A 22657-nucleotide genomic window follows, 5' to 3' on the forward strand; every position below is an offset into this window, starting at 1 on the left:
AGTGGTTTCTTGAATTTTTTGCTTTTACTGACAAGCCTAATGCGATTTTCTATTGCCTTCAGTAGTGTAACTTTTAAATAATCCAATTTCTCTTGGACTCCATTTAAATTGCTCCAGTCTGATAATGACTCCTTTACACATATTCTAATTTTAGAAAAGTCTGTTTTTCTAAAGTCTAAAACTTTTGTTTTTGTGTGGTGTGACTCAGTCACTGTTCTTATATTAAACCACACTGACTGATGATCACTGGGTCCTAAACTTTCACCTACAGTAATATCGGATACCAAATCTCCATTTGTTAACACTAAATCTAGTATGGCCTCTTTACGAGTTGGCTCCTCAACAACTTGTTTTAGAGACAATCCCAGTAGGGAGTTTAGAATATGTGTGCTCCTGGCACAAGTAGCTATTTTTGTTTAAAGTGACAAAGGTAGGGGATTTTCACGGGTAGGGAAATTTGATAGAACACTGGCCCTGCATGGTCTCTGTACCTAGATCTGTATAAGTGATGGTCACTCCTAGCATTGCATTGATGTAATACTTGTGGATTAAATGCTTGGACTGGCGTTGATATCTTTGCAGATAAAACAAGCTGCAGAATGATCTTATTATCATCATAGGCTTTACTGTAAGTACTTCATCACTATCTGAAGATACAGTTTATTTTCATATGGACAACTGAATATCTTCTACTATCCTGCTTATTATGTGTGTGTTGCCACAATGGATCATGTGCCTCTAGTTAGCACCTTTTCATCAGTATCCTACTTATATTGCACAACAGTCTCTAATCATTTTGATTCTACTGTTTGGCATAATTTGTACTATTTACAATATTTTTATCTTTGAATGTAGTTAATGACGTGGTTGGCCTACATTGCCTACTTATAATTTAGTAGTTGCCACAAATTCTACCACTCATACTGATCATTTTTAACTAATCTGAATGATGTGATTCTTCTTGCCTTTGCCTAGGTTTTTATATATGTCTTATTGTTTCTACCTCCCCTGTAATTGTTCATCACTGTATCAAACAATTCATTCACAGTGTGAGCTATTGTTGCGAGTGATGTTTGCAATATATAGTCATTGTTGTAGTGTTTTACTAACAGACTCTTATTTCTCTATTAGGCTCTGCATCTTTCTTACAGACAGATATTGTTTTGATTCCTGTATCTACAGGTAAGTAGTTCACTAAGCAAAATGAAGCAGTGTGAATCGTCTTTAATAAATACATCCAGAAAATAGTAGGATTCTCAGTTTAATTCTCCCCTGTTTTTATAGCATGTTGTGACTGTTCTCATCCAACAGTATCTGCTTGTTCCAGTATGATCTCTGGAAGTTATTTCTGATTTGATACTGCCATCCATTTGGTTTTTAATGTATATTAGAGAAGGACATTATATTCTGTTTTTGACATAATAGATCTTTAATTTCTAGACAGTGTCTGGGTTTCAAGGAGGTTCTCTATTTTTTTTCTTTATTCATAACTAAATGGGTTCCTTATTTCTTACGAGAGTTTGTCTTGTATTAGTTTAGCCTTGTTCCTTCTATAGGTTTGGTTATCATGCCATTAATTCCTATCTGGCTCTATATTTCTCCAGGATATTTCAGACATTTGAATGCCAGGGGATTGCTGACCTAGTAGCCTCTGGGGTAAGTTAACTTGTCTGACCACATTTTATGATAATATCCTATTGATTACTTGTTTGGCTTTTTTAAAGTCTTCTAAGGTTTATGCAGCTCAATAATGGTTTTTATAACTATTAGCTGTCCCTCCCACTATATATACTGCTTGGGTATTTTCCATGGGTAAATGCTGCCATGATTGAGCAGAAATAAGGAAAATTGCTTCATACTTACCGTATGAAACCCATGAGTAAATGCTGCCATGAATAATGATCAGGAAAAGAAAATTACGGTAAGTATGAAACAATTTTCCTTAATATCAGTTACAAATAAAATAGACATTAATTGACTTGATGAGGACAAGACATTTGTAATCATCTAATAAATTATTGTAGTAAAAAATGAGGCAGTTCACCCAAAGGTACTGGTTATTAACAGATATCTACATGAGTCCTGAAATAGGCCTCATTCTAATTAGTTTGAATAATTCATATCTGTGTGAGGTTTTTTTTATGTTTTATTGACATAAGTCACCATTAATGTCTGTGGTAAATTTGGTAGATAAGTCATTTAACAGACTGGAATAATTTCTGAATATAACACAAAAAAAGAAGAACTAAGGCTGCGCCAATATGAATAAAATAGTCTTAGAAAGGGTATGAGGTCTCACTAGAGTAGCAGTAAATAATCAGGAAAAGGTTTTTATCCCATTTTGAGAAAGCCACATCGGCGAAACGCGTATTTGGATGTTTTACATTTACTTTACTACTGAATAAAGGAATTCTTTTGGACAAAAAGACCGGGTTTGTACAAATCTCATTTAAATTTTATTTTCCATTTTAAAATATATTTGATAATATATTTCCTTTGCTACTTGGCTTTTTACTACTATTCAAAAGAAATCCGAAGTAGGGATTATACCACCAGAGCTGATACCATCGAGCAGTAAGCCTGCCCTACGCTGTTGCTCCAAGTAAATCCGAGGTGTGGATCATACCACCAACGCTATATCAATAGAGCAGTGTTTCTGCTCTACACTTGTGAGTATTACTCTTATCACTTTTTTATACTCTATTTTATCACAATTGAGAGTCCTATTGTTACTTTTTATCTTCCCTTTGGAGCTTTGGATTACCAGACAGTGCTGACTGATACATCTTCCCACATCCCATAAGCGGGGATTATACCGCTGTATGCTCTTCACACCAGAGCTAGCCAAAGCTCTTTTAAATGTGAGTTATCTACCTCTTGTTACTTACTGTACTTTTGGACTCTAGACGTACTGCACTATTGGTTGCTTTCTGCCTCTTCTTGTTTCACATATACAAACTAACACCCTGAAACGTATCCACTCCCATTGAAGAGAATACGTCTTATCAAGTTTCCCTGATTATCTAGTGCTACTCTAATGAGACTGCCTACCCTTTCTAAAACTATTTTATTCGTAATGGCGCAGCCCTACTTCATCTTTTTTGTATTGTATTGGATCCATTGAAGGACTTGAGGGGTTTCCTTCGCTTGGGTTGCGGCCCATTCTGCATATATTGTGTGTTGATTAGCGCTGAATTCCTGCTGTATTTTGTGGAATAATTTCTGATGCTGATTCAAACAAATTATATTAAGGCCATAATCCTTTATCCATTTGAGGTAATAGTTTGCATAACCCCTTTGTTATTATCCTATGACAAACATAAAGTTGTACTTGAACGGATTTCAGTCTTTTCTGTACCTACTTCACTGTAACTGTTCTACCATATGACGATAGCATTGCAGCAGATTTATATAGTGTAGATATGTTGATGTCTCGGTGTACAATTAGCAATATCACCATTTCCTCTCGTATAATGAAACTATAGTGCACACCTAATAATCATTTAAAATAACAGTAATATTAAGAAATTGCAACCCCCTTGGTTCTTATGTGCTATCAGCAAACATCCAGAAGGGCAATCTGTTCTGATTTTAATAGTATTTATTAAAAGTTCTTTATACATGCAACTATATGCAAGCCCTGTCTTTGAAACCAAAATAAACCTATTTAATGAACTTGAGATTAAGAAAGGAAATCATTAAAACCCCAGCACGGACAACTTATTACTATATAATATACACAGTTTGTTTAACGTTTGTCACATATCCTCCATAATTTCCAATATGGCAGAATGTAGAATTCGGAAGGCAGGTCGGTCATCTGGCCTCTGTGAAAAAAAAGAAACCACAGCTAAGAACGAAACAAACAAACAAACAAACAAAAAAAACTGTTGAAACAATTCTTGAGGTTTATTGTGTACCTAGTTTTGATGCTTACAGAGAAACCCTACTTCCATCAGTTTTTAACCCCTTTCATTATATCTCAGAGGGGATATGATAGCATTATACAAATATATCCAGGGCTCATACAAACCATTGTCTGGAAATCTGTTCATAAACAGGACTATACATAGGACACATGGTCACACATTTAGACTGGAAGACAGTAGATTTAGTCTAAAGCAAAAGAAAGGGTTTATTTATAGTTAGAACAATAAGGATGTGGAATTATCTGCCTGAAGACGCAGTTTTATCAAGGGTAGTCAACCTTTTAATTCCTACCGGCCACTTTTGTATCTTTGTTCATGGTAAAATTTCCTTACCACCCACCAGTGCCGCAGTAACTAATTTTATAGCGCAAGTGCAATATTTTAAAAACAAAATAAAAATGTACTTAAATGTATCTTTTTTTCTCTATTCTACTGTTTTTATGTGTGTCTGTGTGTCTGTGAGGTGCTGTGTGTGTGTGGAGGGGGGAAGTGCGTGTGTGTAGGGGGCAGTGATGTGTGTGTAGAGAGGGGTAGTGCATGTGTGTGGAGGGTTGCAGTGCATGTATGTGGAGGGAGACAGTGCGTGTGTGTGAAGGGTGCATAGGGTCTATGCTGTGTGTAGGTGGGTGAGATGTGAAAATCTATCTTAATGTCTTTCCCTCCCTTCTTACCTTTTACCAGAGAGGGGGACATCACTTTAGCCTGCTGCAGGCTGACTCTCCTGTGAGCACAGCACTGTATCAGAGTGTTGGCATGGTAATGCGCGGCAACACTCCAACCAGCCTGCGGGAGGAACACAGAGCCTCCCAGGCCCTTCCATCCCTCTAAGTGCCAGTGGCCCGGTGAGGGATATATTTTATCTCCTCACCAGCCCCAGATGGCTTACACAGTGGTGTATTTTGAATTTGTGCTGCCCTAGGCATGACAAAACTTGGGCACCCCCTAATTTAAATTTGCCCCACCCCTTCCTTCCTGTCAAAGCCACATCTCTTCCTCTTAAAGACTTACACACTTTGACTTCAGACACACACTCACTCACATACTCACTGATTTGACTCAATCTGACAGACAGACACACACACACACACACAATCACTCACAGACACTGACTGACAGACACTCACTGACATACACACACACACACTGACTGATAGACATGCACACACTCACTGACATACACACATACACACTAACTCACAGACACCCCCCCCACATTCACTGACAGACAGACACATACACACTCACATGTACACACTGACAGACATATACACACACTCACACACTGACAGACAGACACACACACACAAGATTTGGTAACTACCAAATACAAAGCAATAAAATAAAAGAGCAGTAGACTAATAGTTCCCTGAAAAAGAGATAAAACAAATTATATAAAAAAAAAAAGTTTAAAATATACAACATATTCTAGAGAAAACTTGCTTACTTTTTATCAATAATCAACATATATTTCAGATGGAAGACTGAGCTCCCGTCCTTAGCCTAATCCCTCCCTTTGATATTTATGTCATATACAGACACCAAATTGCTGCATTACTGCCTCAATTAACATTTTATATAAATTATGCACTTGAAGATGCTAAAACAAGTGCCCTAATGAAGAATTAACAATTAACTAAAAAAAATATAACTAAAATACTGTCAGTGTTAAAATGATATCAAAATAATAAAGGAACATCTAAAAGAGGATGCAAAGGGCTACCGTGAGTGTGCATGCATGTATGACAGAATGGATGTAGGAATCATATGCAAAGTGTGACTGCCAATTTAAATCTACCCAGCATCCCTAGCTTTGGGAGAGCTGGGTGGATCTTTTTTACCTGGGGTCCAGTGGGGCCGCTGGGCTGACTGATGAGGCTGCTGGGCAGGCAGGAAGATTAGGCACGCAGGCGGGCAAAACGGGAAGTGAAGGAGCTGAGCTTTTCTTGCTCAGCTCCCTCGCTTGTCGCAGAGTAATGCCGAGAGCCGGAATGATGTCATATTCCGCCTTCCAGCATTACTGCAGGTCGCACGAGGGAGCTGAGAAAGAAGAGCTCACAAATCAGTGCTCCCTCGCCGCCTGCCTGGGACAGAACTGGCCACCCGCCCCGGGGGAGCCCAAAGGTGGCCAGCCAGCCAGCTCTTGGGCCCCCTTAAAACGAGACTAAGAAACATTTGCCTGGGCATTTGGGGGTGGCGTTTTTTGTCGCCGCCTGGAAAGTGCCGGCCAGGGCAAATGCCTTGTCAGCCTTGCGGTAAATACAGCCCTGGACTAACAGCAAGGCTGGCTCTGCATGGGTCGGCAGGGGAGATGAAAGGATCTCTCCTGCCGGCCTTGGTCCATGGCCATCGAGGCCCACTGGACGTTTTCTGCAGAACCCACCACTGCCCACCTGAAATCCCAAACTGCCCACTAGTAGGGACCAAGCTGACTACCCCTAGTCTATACAGAGGTTTAAACAGCAGTTGGATAAATACTGATATACAGGGAAAACATGATATACAGGGATATAGTTTTTAATTAGTGGGGTAATAGCTTCTTGATCAAATGATATATCTGACTACCATTTTGGGGTCTAGAAAGAATATTTTCCAAGTTTGCTGCAAAATTGAAAGCGCTTCAGATTGGGTTTTTTGCCTTTGTTTGGATTAATAGCAAAAAACAAATTTCAGAAACACTGAACACTGATGGACACCTGTCTCTTCAGCTATGTAACTATGTGATAAGTTTTATAATTTCATGTCTCTGGGCATCCTATTATGTCAGCAACTTTATAAATGTCCACTACACAGTAATACTTTCTTCCCTCCATAGCAATATATCCTCTATGACAGTCATGTTTCCTTGTCCACAGCCACTCTCCAACCAGAAATGTATCCTCTCCAACCAGCCATGTACCCTTTCCAACCAGCCATGTTTACCAATCCCACACCGAACCCACACCCATATATTTTCCTCCTTTTTGCGTATTTTTTTGTGTCCAGGAATTCCTCCCCCTTCTCATCTCTATGGGGTGAATGCTTGAGATACATTCTCAAGCATGTGCTTCAGGCATTGCAATTTGAACTGAACTTTTTACTGAACTCGTAATTGGAAAAGTCCTGTAAAAAAAAAATCTTTAATTGTCACATATCTTTGTATATGTATATGAGGGTAAGTGTACCAGGTATAGATTGATAAATGAGATTAGATCAACTCCTGCAGATGTCTCAGACAATGCTGGTTATAAATTGATTGGAACTCTATGTGATTTCCTTACCTCTGCCCAGCAACTGCACATAACGCTGTATATTCGCTCTGTTGCCATTTGAGGTCTGTAGAGACGGACACCTCTTGTTATCTGATCCGCAATCTCACTGTTAGTGAACCTTTCGTATGGCATTTTTCCAAGCGTAAATACTTCCCACATTAGGACTCCTAGTAATAAATACCAAACACAATGAAAGATATACAGAGCAATATATTTACTTACAGAGTTATGTTTCCGTTCTATATAAATGTTCCCCTTGTGGACAAATAGTCTTTGATCGTAGGCCCCTGTATTCTGATGTTACACTTTTGTGGATACTAGAGAAATGTACCACATAGTGCAGTGTAAGTCCACTATTAAATATTTTAGCACTTCCTATGCTAACTCAAGGAATCTTGCCCATAATTGTGTGATTAGCAACGTTCTGAAGTCAGCTAGCTTTACTGATTATGCTGCATTGAATGTCACTTCAATAAGTTTTTTTTACATATTGCAAAACTGGTGAATGTTAATTCAATTGCTATGTGTGTGTGTGTTTTCAGACTGCACAAGAGATTCACAAATGGTAGGGCAAAATATTGTCATGTATGACTTTAAGAAGGAGATAACCTATATTGACCTCAGGTTTAGGCCAATTTCATGTTGTTACTATATTCCTGACTTGTCATTGGTTCCAGAGTTGTAAACGTCTTCAATAATAACTCTGTACAGACACTAGGAATGTCAGCCACCTAATGTTTTCCTTGTGAAGGGTTTGTGTAAAATGTAAAAATGACCGCAAATTATAATGATTAACCTAGTACCCTGATTCTGTGCCAATTCTGAAACAACCATCATCTTAGCTTAACACACACAGTCATACAAACCCATGAATGCATCCATGTATAGTTAATAATTGTGAAGAAAAATGTAAGTATAAGTATACTGCAGCTGCTTTATATGTTGGTGATGCTAAGGAATCTGTAGTATCTCCTACATGGCATTGCAAACTAAAATTCTCCAACTCAGGTATTCTTTCCAGCTTGGCTTATTTGACCTAAAACTTGTGATTCGCTGGTCGATTCCTATCAATTGCATGAATAAAAGGACATAAAAAGAAGTATCACTTTCCTGGAATTGTAGATAGTAAAGTTCCACTCACCAAATGCCCACACATCAGATTTGCTGCTGAACCTGGTGTACAGAATAACCTCTGGTGGGGACCATCTTACAGGGAACTTGGAGCCCAGTGAGCTAGTATACTCATCATCCAGGACATACCTTTATAAAACATAGAATATTGCGTTCAATGACATGGGCCTTAAAGTGTAAAACCAGGCTTTCTCACATAAGTACACTTTACAAAGTGTTGCCTTTAGACAATGTATATGCACCCACCCATATGTTGGATCCTCTGCTGGACCTCACTTTGGCCATCCAAATCCTACATCACTGAAACTAATGGCACCTGTATAATTGGCAGTAAACTATGACGCTAACTCTGATAATGTCTCTCAATTTAATCTTACAGTTAATTGCTCATTTTCTCTACTAATTGTCACTGACCACCAAATAGCTCTTCTCCCTTTCTCCTGACTATAGACACATGGGAGGAAGAGATGCCCTTTTCTACAGCAGATGTAGCTCATTAGATGTGAGTGGCTAGTTATGAATGTATGTGTACATGTGTTTCTAGAGATAAGATATATATATATATATAGGATAAGCTATATATAGGATAAGCTGTATTAGTCTAGTAGACAAAGGCAAAATACCAGAGAATTGTACTATGCAATGATACCTTTTAATTGGAATTACATAATACTAAAAAGACAAAAAAAAGTATTTTAAGTATTTTGTTAGTCAAATAAAAATATAATTGCATACTACAATATTCTATTTTGTAATTTTATATAATATATATATATTGCAGTTGAGTTTTCCTCCCCACTATCTAATTATTTCACCAGCTGGCAGATGATTTCCATACCTTGAAAGACCAAAATCTGAAACTTTTACTGTTCCATCTCCAGCTACTAAGCAGTTCCTGGCAGCCTGAAGAAACAAGAACGAATATTCTCAGAACAGGATCACGAATGGCTGGGTGTATCCAGTATTGTGTGACATGGCTGAAGATAATTAGAGGCAGGCATTTCAAGGTGTGGTGGTACTGATTGAATTTACCATTTTTTGTATAATATTTGGGAACGTCATAAACTGTAAATTCTCAAGGGCAGGCATTGTGAAAATGGAACATCTTATGGCAAAGCTCAAAATGTCAAGTCCTACACTATTACTTGCAGGAAAAACAAAGAAAAGGGAAGTGTCCAGTAAAGGAGAGACCTCCCACCTAGTGAATTGTTAAGACTTGACACCAGTGTTAATGTTGGCAGCAAATTTCAAATTCGTTTCAGTCATAGTCTTTTGACTAAAAGGACGTTTTAGTTGTATTTTAGTAATCTAAATAGTTTTTGTCTTAGTCGACTAAATCTTCAGTAGATTTTAGTCGACACAACTAAATCTAATGGGTTTAGTTAAAGAAGCCTCCATCTGTCTCTTTTGCCCCTTTCCCAGACCCTCTGTGTCTCTTTGTGTCCCCCAGCCCTTCTGGGTGTATCTCTCCCAGGCTGCGGCCGGCCTGTCTGTGTTAATTTTGGCGGCAAACTTCAATTTAGTTTTAGTCATAGTGTTTTGACTAGAAAGACATTTTAATTTTAGTCATCTGAATTGTTTTAGTCGACTAAATCTCAATTTTAGTCGACTAAAATCTGATGAAAATTGTTAGTCTACAAATTTTTTTTTTTTTTGTAAATATGTGTTTATTGAAGTGATATGTTCATTTAGTCAACTTAGAGTAAACATTAAGCGGGACACGCAGGTCCCAGCGATCAAAACATCAACGGTAACATGCAAAATCTGTAAGTCATCTTTTCAATTGAAGCGACACGCAGGTCACCTCTGAACACAAGCATATCATCATTAATTAACATTAATTATCATCATTAACTACCAACATGTTAACATTCTGTTTACTGTTTTCCGTCCCCCCATACCCCCCCCCCCCGCCCCCCGTGTGTGGCCCCTCGGATCTCGGGGAGAGCCATTGGAAGTAACAAGTGGGGCCATTGAGCGTAGTATCCATAGCCTTTCATAGAGGGACGTGTCGAGAGATACATGCTCTAGGTGTCTGTTTAGCGACCTATCCAACCACCTCATACACCAGGGTCTAATGATGTTAGGTGCAAGACTTGGTTCGGAGCTCGGATGGTGGGTCCGGCGCTCCGGGTATGGGCCTATATATCCCTACTTGAGCTTGGGTTGGTAGGTATCAGGTTGCAGTTGTGGTGTGAATGGCAGTACTGGACACAGTTCACTACTAGGCTGGGTCAGGGGTTAGCTGTCACGATCTTATTACCGTGTGTTCTCTGGGGTGCATGAGGCATCCGTTCCCCCACCCCCTTCCCCGGTATCCGTCGGTGGGAATTATGTGGAGCCTTGAGGTAGTTCTGCGTTTGGGAGTTAATACGACTCACCAGTGGTTTGTTCATGTGTTCTGCTGGTATCAGGGTGTCCAGTGTAGAGAACGGGGCTAGGGTAGCGTCTGTGGACCCCCTGCTCCCCTATTTGTCCCTGCTTTCTAAGTGGTAGGTGTCGGGTTATGCGTTCCCTGTGTTCCGTAGCCAGTACGTTTCCGTCGTCCCTCTGTCTGCTAAGATACCCAGCGTCTGTGGAGTCATCTCTGGGCTAGTCTTACTTCTGGTGTATGTGTGGGTGTCAATTTAGGTGGTCTTAGGTGCTGGTATGTGCGTGTGGTGGTATGTGTGGTGTGCGTTCCAAATGTACCTCTCTCTGTCCCCCCACCCGCCCGCCCCCCCCCGTGTGGTTCAGTGTGATGTCAGTCTCTCTCGTGTTGCATCGGTTGTCAGTGTGTGTGTGTATTCTATATTATAAGAAAATAGTCATCCCCTTACGCGCGTTGCATGCAAGTCTGGTTACTCTATGCGCTGGTAGCGTTCCCTTGACTCCATCCCCCGGGTGTCCATTCCCAACCGTGGTGGGGCCTCCTCTCTGGTCTCACCGGGGTCCCTGCCCACCTGTCCCCCGGCCCCTGGCGAGGATATGGCAGATCGGAGTGGAGGTAGGGAAGTTGTATCAGGCAGGCCCGGGCCCCGTATTCCCACATCCCTTTCAGTCATCATCCGTGTTTTGCGAGCGGTAGAAGAACCAGGGTCCCCAGTGATCCGCATGCTTTTCTTGTTTGCCCAGCAGGTTGGCTATTATGGATTCAGCTTTTTGGATATCATCCACTTTACGTCTCCATTGTCCGATCGTCGGCGGGTGCGTCTTCTTCCAGAGCAGCGGTATCAGTGTCTTCGCCGCGTTCAAGAGGTGTCGGAGGATCGACTTTTTGTAAGCTGGGAGCGATTTGTCCGTGTGGTGCAGTAGTACTAGGTCTGCCGTCAGGTTCTGAGGTTCGCCTAGTATCTTTCGTATTTCGTCTCCAACCTTCACCCAGTATGGCTTAATACCGTCGCATTCCCACCAGATATGTTGTAGGGTCCCTGTCTCCGTCTCGCATCTCCAGCATGTGTTTGGAATTTCTGGGCTGATTCGGTGTAGCAGAGATGGGGTGCGGTACCAGTGAGATAGCAACTTGTAGTTCGTCTCCTGGTATTGTGAGCTAGAGGAGCTCTTATGTTGCAGCAATAGTACTTGCTCCCATTGACTTTCTGTGTATTCTCTGTTCAGTGCATCTTCCCAGCGCCCCTTGAAGGTATCTTTCCTCTCCCTCTCTCCCGTCGCCAGTCGCTGGTATATTGTGGAGACTGTACCTTCCGCCTCGGGTGTCTGGAAGCATAGCTGTTCAAACCACGTTAAGTCTCTATGCAGTCTATTTCTATGCGGTAAGTTGTGATAAAAGTGTTTAAGTTGGGCATAATGGAATTGGTGCATCAACGTGGGTCTCTCTATTTCCGATATGTCCTGTAGCGTCTTCATCCCCCTGTCTGTGATCGCCATATGTAGTGGGATGAACCCGTCTTGGTTTGGTAGCGGCCATGCTGGAGGCGGTATTCCGTCACCTATGTACGTGTTATGAGCAATGGGGATCAGGGGGCTCGGGGTAGGTGAGATATAGGAAGTTTGTCTCAGTCGGGTCCATGTCCTAAGAGTCTGGGTGATTGGCGAGTCCTCCCCGAGGTCCTTCTTGGCGTCTGCCTCCTTGTACCATAGGAAGAGGTGTAGGTGGTTGTCCGCCAATTCCCGGCCTAAGGAGGTCCACCGTTTGTGGGGGGACGCCAGGTGCAAGTCTCTGACGCGTTGTAGAACCGTGGCTTGGTAGTATTTGTGGAGGTTAGGCAGGGCCAGTCCTCCCCACGGTTTGGGGAGGCAGAGTGTGTCATGCTTGATCCTAGCTCTCTCTCCCTTCCATATATATCTGAGGAATGCTGAGCGGAGGGTTTTAAAGAATGCCGGTGGGATTGTGCGAGGTATGGTGTGGAACTTATATAATATCCTTGGTAGGATGTTCATTTTTATGACTGCTATACGACCTTGCCAGGAGATGTGGTTGAAGTTCCATCTCTTAAGGTCGTCTAGGATGTCTGTCAGGAGGGGTGTGTAGTTCTGTGCGTATATATCTCTAGCTTCAGGTGTGACCCGGAGCCCGAGATATGTCATATATTCCGTGCACCAGTGGAACGGAAACTGGCGTTGCAGGGTGGCGCATTCCTCTCCCCTGACCGTCACATTCAAGACCTCACATTTGGGCAGGTTGAGCTTAAGCCCCGATAGTGTACCATACAACCGGAATTCGCTCATGAGTTGTGGGAGCGACTCAAGGGGTTCGGCTAAGAAGAACAGCATATCATCTGCATAGGCAGCTACCTTGTGTTCCTGAGTCTTATGCGTAAGGCCTAGGATCCGGGGGTTGTTGCGGATTTTGTCAAGGAACAGTTCCAGGGTGAGCGCGAACAAGAGTGGCGAGAGTGGGCACCCTTGCCTGGTTCCGTTTCGAATCTCGAAACTGTCTGTGAGGGCTCCATTCACCCTGACTCTGGCATTAGGTTGGTGGTACAGCGTCTGGATCCAGGTCATCATTCCCTCTCCGACACCGACCTTCCTCAGTGTCTCCATCATGAAGTGCCAGTTCACCCTGTCAAATGCCTTTTCCGCATCCGTGGATAGTAAAAGTAGCTTCTTCTGCAGGTGTTTCGCCAGGTGTTGTAGCATGAAGAGTCGGAGCGTACTATCTCTGGCTTCCCTGCCCGGGATGAAGCCTGTCTGGTCAGGGTGGACCAGTCTAGGTATGAAGGCCTGCAGACGGAGGGAGAGTATCTTCGAGAAGAGTTTTATGTCGGAGTTGATGAGGGAGATTGGGCGGTAGTTACCCACCTGTTCCGTGTTCTTCCCCGGTTTGGGTATCACTGTGATCGTCGCCGCTAGGGATTCCTTATGAAAGGAAGCTCCATCACGTAGGTTGTTTAGGGCTTTTACTAATCTCGGTATTAGGTCATCGCTAAATTTTTTGTAGTATTCCACCGGGAACCCGTCCGGGCCCGGTGCCTTACCGTTTTTTGCCGATTTTAGGGCCAGCTTAAGTTCCCCTTCGGTGATGGGCGCTTCCAGACCCTCCGCTTCTTCTGGGGTGAGGGCGTCTGGGTTGAACCCTTGTAGGTAGTTGGTGGTTTCAATTCTCTGCTGTGCGATACCGGTGTCACCATCTGTTGCAGGGATGTGGTATAGTTGTGAGTAATATCTCCGGAATTCGTTGGCGATGTCCTCTGGGAATTGTGTGAGTTTGCCCTGTCTAGTGCGCAGGGCGTGTACTTGCGCCTGCTTCTGCAGTCCCCTGAGCATTTGGGCGAGAAGTTTGCCCCCCTTGTTAGCGTGCGTGTAGAAGAATGCACCTGTCTCAACGTTGCACCTGTCTCATGTGGTTTCGTTCCAGGATGTCTGTGAGTTGTTTCCTTTTCAGGGTCAGCTCACGGTAAGTTGGGTCGTGTTGGGTTCTTTTGTGTATCTGTTCCAGATCTGCTATCTGTCTGGTGAGGTCTTTAATCTGTGCGCCTGCCTCCCTCTTTTTTTGTGTGGCCATTCTGATGAGGTGGCCCCTCAGAACACTTTTGTGCGCCTCCCAGATGGTTATGTCCGAAACGTCTTCTGTAGAGTTCTCCTCGAAGTATCGACGAATTTGATCCGCAATCAACGTTCTCGACGGGACATCTTGGAGTAAGGCGTCATTGAGTCTCCAAGTCATCCTAGCTGGGCGATAAAGTGGTGATTCCAGTTCTACCCTCACTTCACTGTGGTCCGACCAGGGGGTCGAGTGGATGTCAGCCTTTCGGAGGAATGTGAGTCCTTCCTGCTGTATGCATAAGTAGTCGATCCGGGAATACCTATGGTGTAGCGTTGAGTAATAGGTGTAGTCCCGGTCGGTGGGATGGAGCGCCCTCCACGCGTCTGTCAGGCGAAGCGTTCTGAGGGATCGTCGAATAGTTTGCAGGGCTGAGTCAGGGACACAACTCCGTCCCATCGATGTATCGACCAGAGGATCTAGTGGGACGTTTAGGTCGCCTCCCATTATCAGCACTCCTTCCGTGAAGTTGGCTAACTTTCTCAGTGTCCTACGGAGGAAGCTGGCTTGTCCCGAGTTCGGGGTGTAAATGTTCGCTATTGTATACGTCCTTCCCGCCAGGATCCCTTTAACGAATACGTATCTGCCATCGCCGTCCGACAGATGGTCTGTGGGTACGAACTGGAGGTTAGCTGCGATCAGGATAGCTGTACCCGTTTTTCGCATTGTGGGGTGGTTGCTATAGAAGTTTAGTGGGTAATGTCGGTTTTTGAGTAGCGAGTTTGCCTCAACTCTCAGGTGAGTCTCCTGCAGGAGAGCAAACGAAACGTGTTGTCTCTTGAGGGTTCTCAAGAGGTGTGATCTCTTTTCCGGGGTGTTGAGGCCCCTGCAGTTCTGCGTCGTAATGATCAGGGGTGCCGGAGAGTAGGCCATTGTCGCGTCCCACTCGCTGGTCAGCTGTAGGCGGTCCGCTCCGCGTCTCCCGCTAAGGGTCTCTCCTTCTTGCGAGCGGGAACGGGGCCGGGGCCTGCCGGATCAGTCGCCGTAGGGCGGCAGGGAGAAAGAGCGGGAGCAAGGGGAAGGAGGGAGAGCGCAGAGGGGGGGGGAGAGAGAGGCAGGAGGGGGGGGGGGCCAGGTGAGCACCTCCCGGGGCGCCCAGCGAAGAGTTAGAGCGCTGTGGGTATGAGGTCCCTCGCGACTCAGCGTCACAGTCGTATAACGACTGCGGGTGTGTCTCCGCAGGCGCTTGTGTGTCTACCTGTGTTCGGCTGTCCCCTGGAGTGTGTGCGGGTGGTTAGTCGTGTGTGGTGGTGGGGGTGTGTGTGTGGCAGTTATGTAGGGTGTGTCTGTGTGTGTGTGTATACCAATTTATGTAGTAGGTGTTGGTGTACCCTTTTGTATAGGATGTGGTCCCGTGTAACTGGGTGGGTGTCCAGAGCCGTACCACTACACGGTATGTACCGGAGTAGCCGCGGCTGTGGCCCCCTCAGTGGTTCTGGTTTACACGGGCTTGGTTCGGGTCGTGGCCTTCGCCAAGTCGAAGTGGTGTGCGGGTGTGTCTGGAAGTCTCAGGTGGATTACCTGTCCCGCTGAAAATATAGCGTTTCGTGTGCACTTTGTTGCTGGTGGTACTAGCGGTTATGTACTCTCCCTCTGGGTCTGGGTCAGCACTATCTACAATTGCGTTAGTAGAGTCTCCCCCGTCCGGTGGTCCAGGCTCTGTAGGGTCTCATAGTCAGTCAGCTTTCAGGTGGCATCGGGCAAGTCAGAGTCAGTCAGGTTATTCGTAGGTGAAGCGTAGGTCGTTATAGTTCGTCGTCGTCATGGTGGTGGGGTGCGTCATCTAGGCGTCGGTCCGTGACAATGGGTGTGATTCCTGGGTGCCTGTCTCTGCAGTGCGAGTGCGGTCTGGAGTGTGGGGTAGTTCGCGGTAAGAGTGGGGTGGTTGAGGCGTTTAAGCTAAGTCAGGGATGTGTGTCCGGGGTTTCACTGGGTTTAAACCCTCCATATACAGTACCTGTCTGATCTAGTGATCCCTAGACTTTCCTGTGCTAAGTACAGTGCTCAGTGGGCTCCGTGCTATACAACCATCTTTACCATCATTTTACATTTTCATCCTCCCCCACCCTCTCCCTCCCGCCTCAAGCATTTTACCCTTTCAATATTCAACATTGCCCCGATCCCCCTCACCCACAGTCTCAGTCCTCCAGTAGAGCCTGGAGTAGCATCGGGTTGTACCCCTAGTTTGGCGGTGATCCAGGTGTAGTGTCACTACAGTATTAAGCGGTAAGGTCCCATGTCCCAACTTTCTCCCCCCCTCCCAAGTAGCATCCAGGATCCCACCCCTTCCATTCAACAGTGCCAAATTGTCAATGTCTCGGTGGCGCGTAAGTGCCCCTGACCACTTCAGGTGTGGGTGATGTCGTCGGGTGGGTGGCAACAGTCCGCAGGGAGTCAGTCCATGCCAACAGCACTAGTGTGTGGTGTAGGCGAGTAAAGTCAATAGTCACGGGTCAAAGTCGATATTTGTCAGTGTAATAACATAAATGTACTTAGCTGTCATGATCTCAGTCGCCAGGATGCCTCTGTCCTACCAGCCGGGGGAGACGCCAGGTCGTCCACCTCAGTGCCAGGTCGTTAGTCAGCCTGCTGGGCCGGGTTGCGTGGCCGGTGCGCTGGCGGTCTGTGCGGCGATTCCTCTCTGCGGCGTCGTGCAAGTCTTTGTGCCATCGGGCCAGGGCGTGGTTCTGTCGGCCTCAGGATCCAGTCTTCAACCTCCGTGGGCGGCAGGCCTAGTCGCCTCAGGAATATCGGTACTTCTTCAGGCCACCGGATCGGGATCCATTCGTTATCATGGCGGGCCAGTAAGCTAAAGGGGAAGCCCCATTTATAGGGGATGTTGCGGCTCCTCAGAAGTTGGGTTACCGGCCGGAGTGCCCTGCGGGCCTCAAGAGTGAGGGGTGACAGGTCGTGGTAGAGGGCCACTTCTGAGCCTTGAAACGGCCAGGACTGTTTGGAGCGGGCCTTGGACATTATCAGTTCTTTTAGTTTGAATTCATGCAAGCAGCAGATAATGTCTCTGGGAGAATTGTCAATGTTTCTCGGTCTTGTGGCCCTGTGAGCTCTGTCGAATTGGATATGTTGCGGTGCATCCGGGCCTAATATACCTTTGAAGAGGGCGGAGAGTATAGCCTCCACGTCTTCTTCTCCGTTGGATTCAGGGAGGTTGCGAACTCTTATATTAGATCTGCGTCCTCTGTTATCCAGATCTTCAGCTTGTCTTCTAAGGTGCAGAAGGATAGTCCCCTGTCGGGTAATTGCTAAGTTATTAGCTTCTATGCGGCTAGACATTGCCTGTTCTGAGGCCTCCAGGGTCTGAATGCGGTTACCATGTGCTGCCAATTCGTTTCCTAAGATGGCGACCTCCGCTCTAATCGCCTCATGGAGCATGTCCGAGGTACTTTTGAGGTCGTCCTTCATGGTTGCAGTAAGGGCCCTGATATCAGCTCTTATGTCCGCTAGGGATAGCGCTTGGGGTTCCGTCTCCGGCGGTGAGCACTGGCCGTCGGCCATTTTGGGGCCTTGTGTGCCGCGTGGCTGGCTGCTCGGTGTTTGCAGGTAGCCGTCCAGGGAACCGGCGTGCGGGCTGTTCAGTGGTCTCCTGGGGGTCTGGTGGGTGTCTGCCCGTTTGGTGCGCCCCATCGGGAGAGTATTGCGGCGTTTAGTGCTGCTTACAATGCTGCGCGGGTCGGAGCTCCGAAGTTAAGCGGCCATCTCCGACGGCTTCCAGGCCACGCCCCCAGTCTACAAAATTAACACTGCTAGACACATTGCCAAATAAATGTCTATTTTATCCTAGATTATAATTTCAGTGTAACATTGAAGTGTCTTGACAATTCACCAGATGGGAACTTTACTTTACTGGGGACCTGACTCCAATCTGCCCATCCCCTTTGTCTGCACATTTGTCAGGATTATATTGATCCAGTACGCAGAATAGTATCACACCCTAGAACTAAGGGTAACGTCTTACTGGACCTTAGAATGGCCAGACTTAAGGTACCCGAGAATAGTCAGAAAACTAGCCGAGGTCAGGGACACAGAACGATACACAGTGATAAGGAAAAGCCAAAAGTCAAGGGTACCAGAAATCAGGGAAGTCAAAACTAAGCCAAAGTCAAAAAACAGAAAAACACGAGCAGGAACACACTCTCGGATAACCATCTAGAGGAAACCTCGACAGGGCAATGAGCTAAGGGAATATGAGAGTTTAAATAACCCTTTTGCAGATCCGATTGGTTGTAACTAGCCCTTGACCCCAAAACGCGCGTGTTCGTCTTTTGCGTGACGTCACCCGCATGTCGATGTTGTCTTTATCGTGGATGAACGTGGGGCTATATAATTGCCTGGGTCCGCAGCGGCCGGCGTCCACCGACATGCCGTAAAAGCCAGGCATGAAACAGAAGACCACCGAGCAGCACTCCCCTCTATCTTTGGAAGGTAATTATCTCAGTTTTTGTCACATGAAGATGAAGAATATGTGACAATATTACAGTGGAGGTGTCTATCCCCACACACTCCTAGCGCTGTTCTATAACACAAGACACAGATATTTTATATTTATGTACCTTGTAATCTTCTGTTTTACTTTTAAAATTGACTTTTAAAATTGACTTGCATCTGCATCCCTGGAGGGTCCATGGCACACTCACTAGGGGTGAATACCTACTTGCCAGGATTTAATTTTCACTCACCAGTGGATGATTGGAAATTCAGGGTTTTATCATCAAATAAATTAATAGAAATAGGCTGCTCTAAAAATCTGAGAGACGTTGCAAATTTACTTCTATCTAACTTCTATCAAAGAGGTTTTCTCACCAGATCTCTGTGTAAAAATTGATTCGATTCGAGATATGTCATTGCTGCACACACATCACTGCACATGGAAAGTAAGTCTCCCTGAGCCACCTTTACTCGTGCTTCCCTCAGGAAGGAAAGGAGGCAGCCATTGCACAGATATTCAGTTATAATGAAAATCGGCCGCTGCTTTGTACAAACACCATACAACTGCACCAGGTTCTCATGAGACAGTTTCCTAAGATGAATGAAGAAGACATGTTAAAGATTGGACCACGTACAAGATTAAACATTACACAACGTCTTATTTATAGTAAATAGCTACGGTGAACCTAGTTAAGGTCTCAGTTGTCAGTTCCACATAAAACCAAGTTTCTCACCACAGAGAGCAGACAGTGATGTCAATAGCCTTACCATTTAGGCATATGTTGGCATCCTGCTTAGAAGAGAATGGCATGTATTACTTTACCCCAGGAAGTATTACTTTACTGAGAGGGTAGTGGATGCATGGAATAGCCTTACAGCTGAAGTGGTAGAGGTTAACACAGTAAAGGAGTTTAAGCATGGGATAGGCATAAGGCTATCCTAACTATAAGACAAGGCCAGAGACTAATGAAAGTATTTAGAAAATTGGGCAGACTATATAGGCCGAATGGTTCTTATCTGCCGTCACATTCTATGTTTCTATGTATTTCAAAAAGCTAGTTTAAGAAAAGTTGATGAAAAGTTTAACCTTAGCTGCTATTAAAGAAATACTGTAGACACCAGAACCACCACAGCCTAATGTAGTAAGCCTTGGGCAAACAAATTGAAAATTAATTAAATTGCAATACCTGGGGATATAAGGTAGAGTGTGCCTTTATATATATATATATATATATATATATATATATATATATATATATATATATATATATATATATATATAAATGATGAAAAAATATTTTTGTGTCTTTTTCAAATTTTCAACAATAGCAAATAAATAGCAAACTCTTTGAGTTTCCATGTAGGTTTGTATACAGTCACATCACATCAATATGTGATCCTGAAATAACTAGTAAGCAGGCCAAGGTGTTCCATATTGAATCTTTTTAACCCTGGTTAACTCTTCAATAAGAATGAATAGACTGATTCACTGAACAATCTTCATAACAATAATAATGTAAAAAGAAGTGATCAGAGTGTAGATGCGTTAGCAGAGTGACTCACATCATACATTTTGCCTCTTCAATGAACTCATCTTCAGACATGGAACCCTCTTTGATCATCTTTATAGCCACTTCATGTTGTCCTCTCCATTTGCCATACTTAACCACTCCAAACTGCCCATCCCCTAGCTCCTTCAAGAATGTCAGGTCCTTTGGGTCAATCTCCCAGGAGCCTTTGAAATTATGAAACATGAGATAAAATTATATGCAATAAATATACACACTTGTATAATTGGATATCATCATATACAATAATCTTGTGCCATCCAAAATGTTCATTATCTCTGCTTACCATATCCCAGACCTGCAATGGATGGAGCACTTTTCCTAAGTGAGCATACAGGATATTTAAGCCTTGAAATCAGACCTGTGTTAGGAATGGACAAACATGCTCAATTATTTATTTTAATTTGTGGAACTGGTATAGCAACACTATTTATATGGTAACTAAAAACTTATCCAGATCATGAAACATGGGATTCACTAGATTATCTTATACAGTCAACGTTAATGATTAAAATTTACACCAAGTGGTTGAAATAAACATGGTTATTTTGTCAACTCAGAAATGATGGCAAACTGACAAATTAAGACACATTTTAAGAAGAAAAAAAAAACTTCAAAATCAGCTATTGGCCAATTTCTGTCCTAATTTTTGCAATTCCTTTGTCAACTTTTAACAAACTCCAGTTAAATGAATGATCCCAAGAGTTTTTAAACATTCATTAATGTAATTTTAGTATGTTGTCATCTTTGTGATTTCTAATGTTTGCATGTCATATAGACACATTTTTGTAACCTTGGATTTTTTTTTACTAATAAAAATTTAATATTTTTCTAGACATTTGTTTGAGAGCTATCATTTGGATTTCTTTCCTTTGACTTGGCAATGGTCTCCTGCAAAGACTCTAGTTCTTTTTCAAACCTGCTGCATTGTGCTGGTGATATCTGATCAGTTTTGGTATAGACGAGTGAAGATGTTTTTCAGCCAGATAGTATTGATTGCCAGGTGCCTCACACACGACGTAGTGACGGATAATCCCATCGCTGAAACGAAAATTAAAAGTAGTTTTATGAACAATTTCCACAAATCCACCATCATTCCCTCCTGGAGTAAGATCCTCCTGGGCCTGCAGCTGAAATCTGTGAAGGGTTTAGTTACATCAGTAATATTAAAATAAAAATAATACGTAAAAAACTTTCCATGTGCATATATAAAGTGGACATTGAAGATATATTTAAAACTATACACACACATCCATACATAAACTGGACATTGCATGCAAAAGTAAACCCATCTACGCCTGTACGTAAAATTGCCATTATGCCACCACATGTAGATATGTAAAAATGTATAAAGTGGTTATGGTAGATCATATGTTTGAGGCACACATGTTGTTTTCTCTTACCCTGATGATTTTGCATACACAGATACTGTATATTTTCCAGCTTTGCTGGAATCTCTCACAATGAAGCCTCCTTCTTTACCCTAGAAGATATGTTAAACATATTAACTCAACAGATAAACAAAATGTAAAGGGCACTCCACTGCTTAATAAAATAAAAATCACTGTTACTAGATACATGCATGCATTTAATTTAAAAAGCTGGAAGATTGTCTATCTCTTGCCTTTGCACACCCTCCCCTTCTAACCCAGGCCAGACTACTTGTGGTTGTCTAATCACAGAGTTCCCAATGTAACTTAAAGGGACACCATAGTCACCATGACAACGTTAGCTTAAAGGATCATGTTCCTACAGTCTCACTGCTCAGTTCTCAGCCATTTAGGAGTTAAATCACTTTGTTTATGAACCCTAGTCACACCTCCCTGCATGTGACTTGCACAGCCTTCCTGAACACTTCCTGTAAAGAGTCATCTAAAGTTTATCCTTTCTTTACTGCAAGTTCTGTTTATCCCCTGCTATGTTAATAGCTTGCTAGACCCTGCAAGAGCATGTGATTTAAGTTCAATTTACAGAGCAAGAGATACAATTGTTTAAGGTAAATTACATCTGATTGAAAGTGAAACCAGTTTTTTTTTCATGCAGGCTGTTTCAATCATAGCCAGGGGAGTTGTAGCAAGGGATGCATAAACAGAAATACAGTGATTTAACTCCAAAATGGCAGTGAATTGAGCAGTGAAACATGAGACATGATCTATACACTAAAACTGCTTCATAAAGCTGAAGTTGTTTAGTTGACTATAGTTTTCCTTTAATGAGAAGTCTTTGCAAGGCAGGTGCTCTGGGCAATTTCTGCCTCTTCAGTTTACCTCAATAGAGCTAACCAAACCAGGAAGTAACATGACCTGCTGTCTGATTCACAGCCAGGGGGTGTGACAAGGTTTATTTATAATAGTG

At 43.5% G+C, this 22657-nt stretch overlaps 1 protein-coding gene across 2 annotated transcripts in view; it reads right to left on the minus strand.

The window, feature by feature from the left end:
• Positions 1 to 3499: 3499 nt before the first annotated feature.
• The window catches only part of BTK (Bruton tyrosine kinase), a 158167-nt gene continuing 139009 nt past the window's right edge, over positions 3500 to 22657 (minus strand). For both annotated transcript variants that reach the window (XM_063432219.1, XM_063432218.1), the window contains exons 11-19: positions 21706 to 21785; positions 21222 to 21343; positions 20589 to 20663; positions 20298 to 20469; positions 19110 to 19326; positions 9147 to 9211; positions 8319 to 8437; positions 7187 to 7344; positions 3500 to 3827 (exon numbers count right to left, since the gene is read on the minus strand). In XM_063432219.1, coding sequence (XP_063288289.1) covers positions 3759 to 3827; positions 7187 to 7344; positions 8319 to 8437; positions 9147 to 9211; positions 19110 to 19326; positions 20298 to 20469; positions 20589 to 20663; positions 21222 to 21343; positions 21706 to 21785 — 1077 coding nt within the window. In that variant the 3' untranslated portion in view covers positions 3500 to 3758. The remainder of the gene's footprint in view (positions 3828 to 7186; positions 7345 to 8318; positions 8438 to 9146; positions 9212 to 19109; positions 19327 to 20297; positions 20470 to 20588; positions 20664 to 21221; positions 21344 to 21705; positions 21786 to 22657) is intronic.

This window comes from Pelobates fuscus, chromosome 9, assembly GCF_036172605.1.
Source record: "Pelobates fuscus isolate aPelFus1 chromosome 9, aPelFus1.pri, whole genome shotgun sequence".
Classification (NCBI taxonomy): domain Eukaryota; kingdom Metazoa; phylum Chordata; class Amphibia; order Anura; family Pelobatidae; genus Pelobates; species Pelobates fuscus.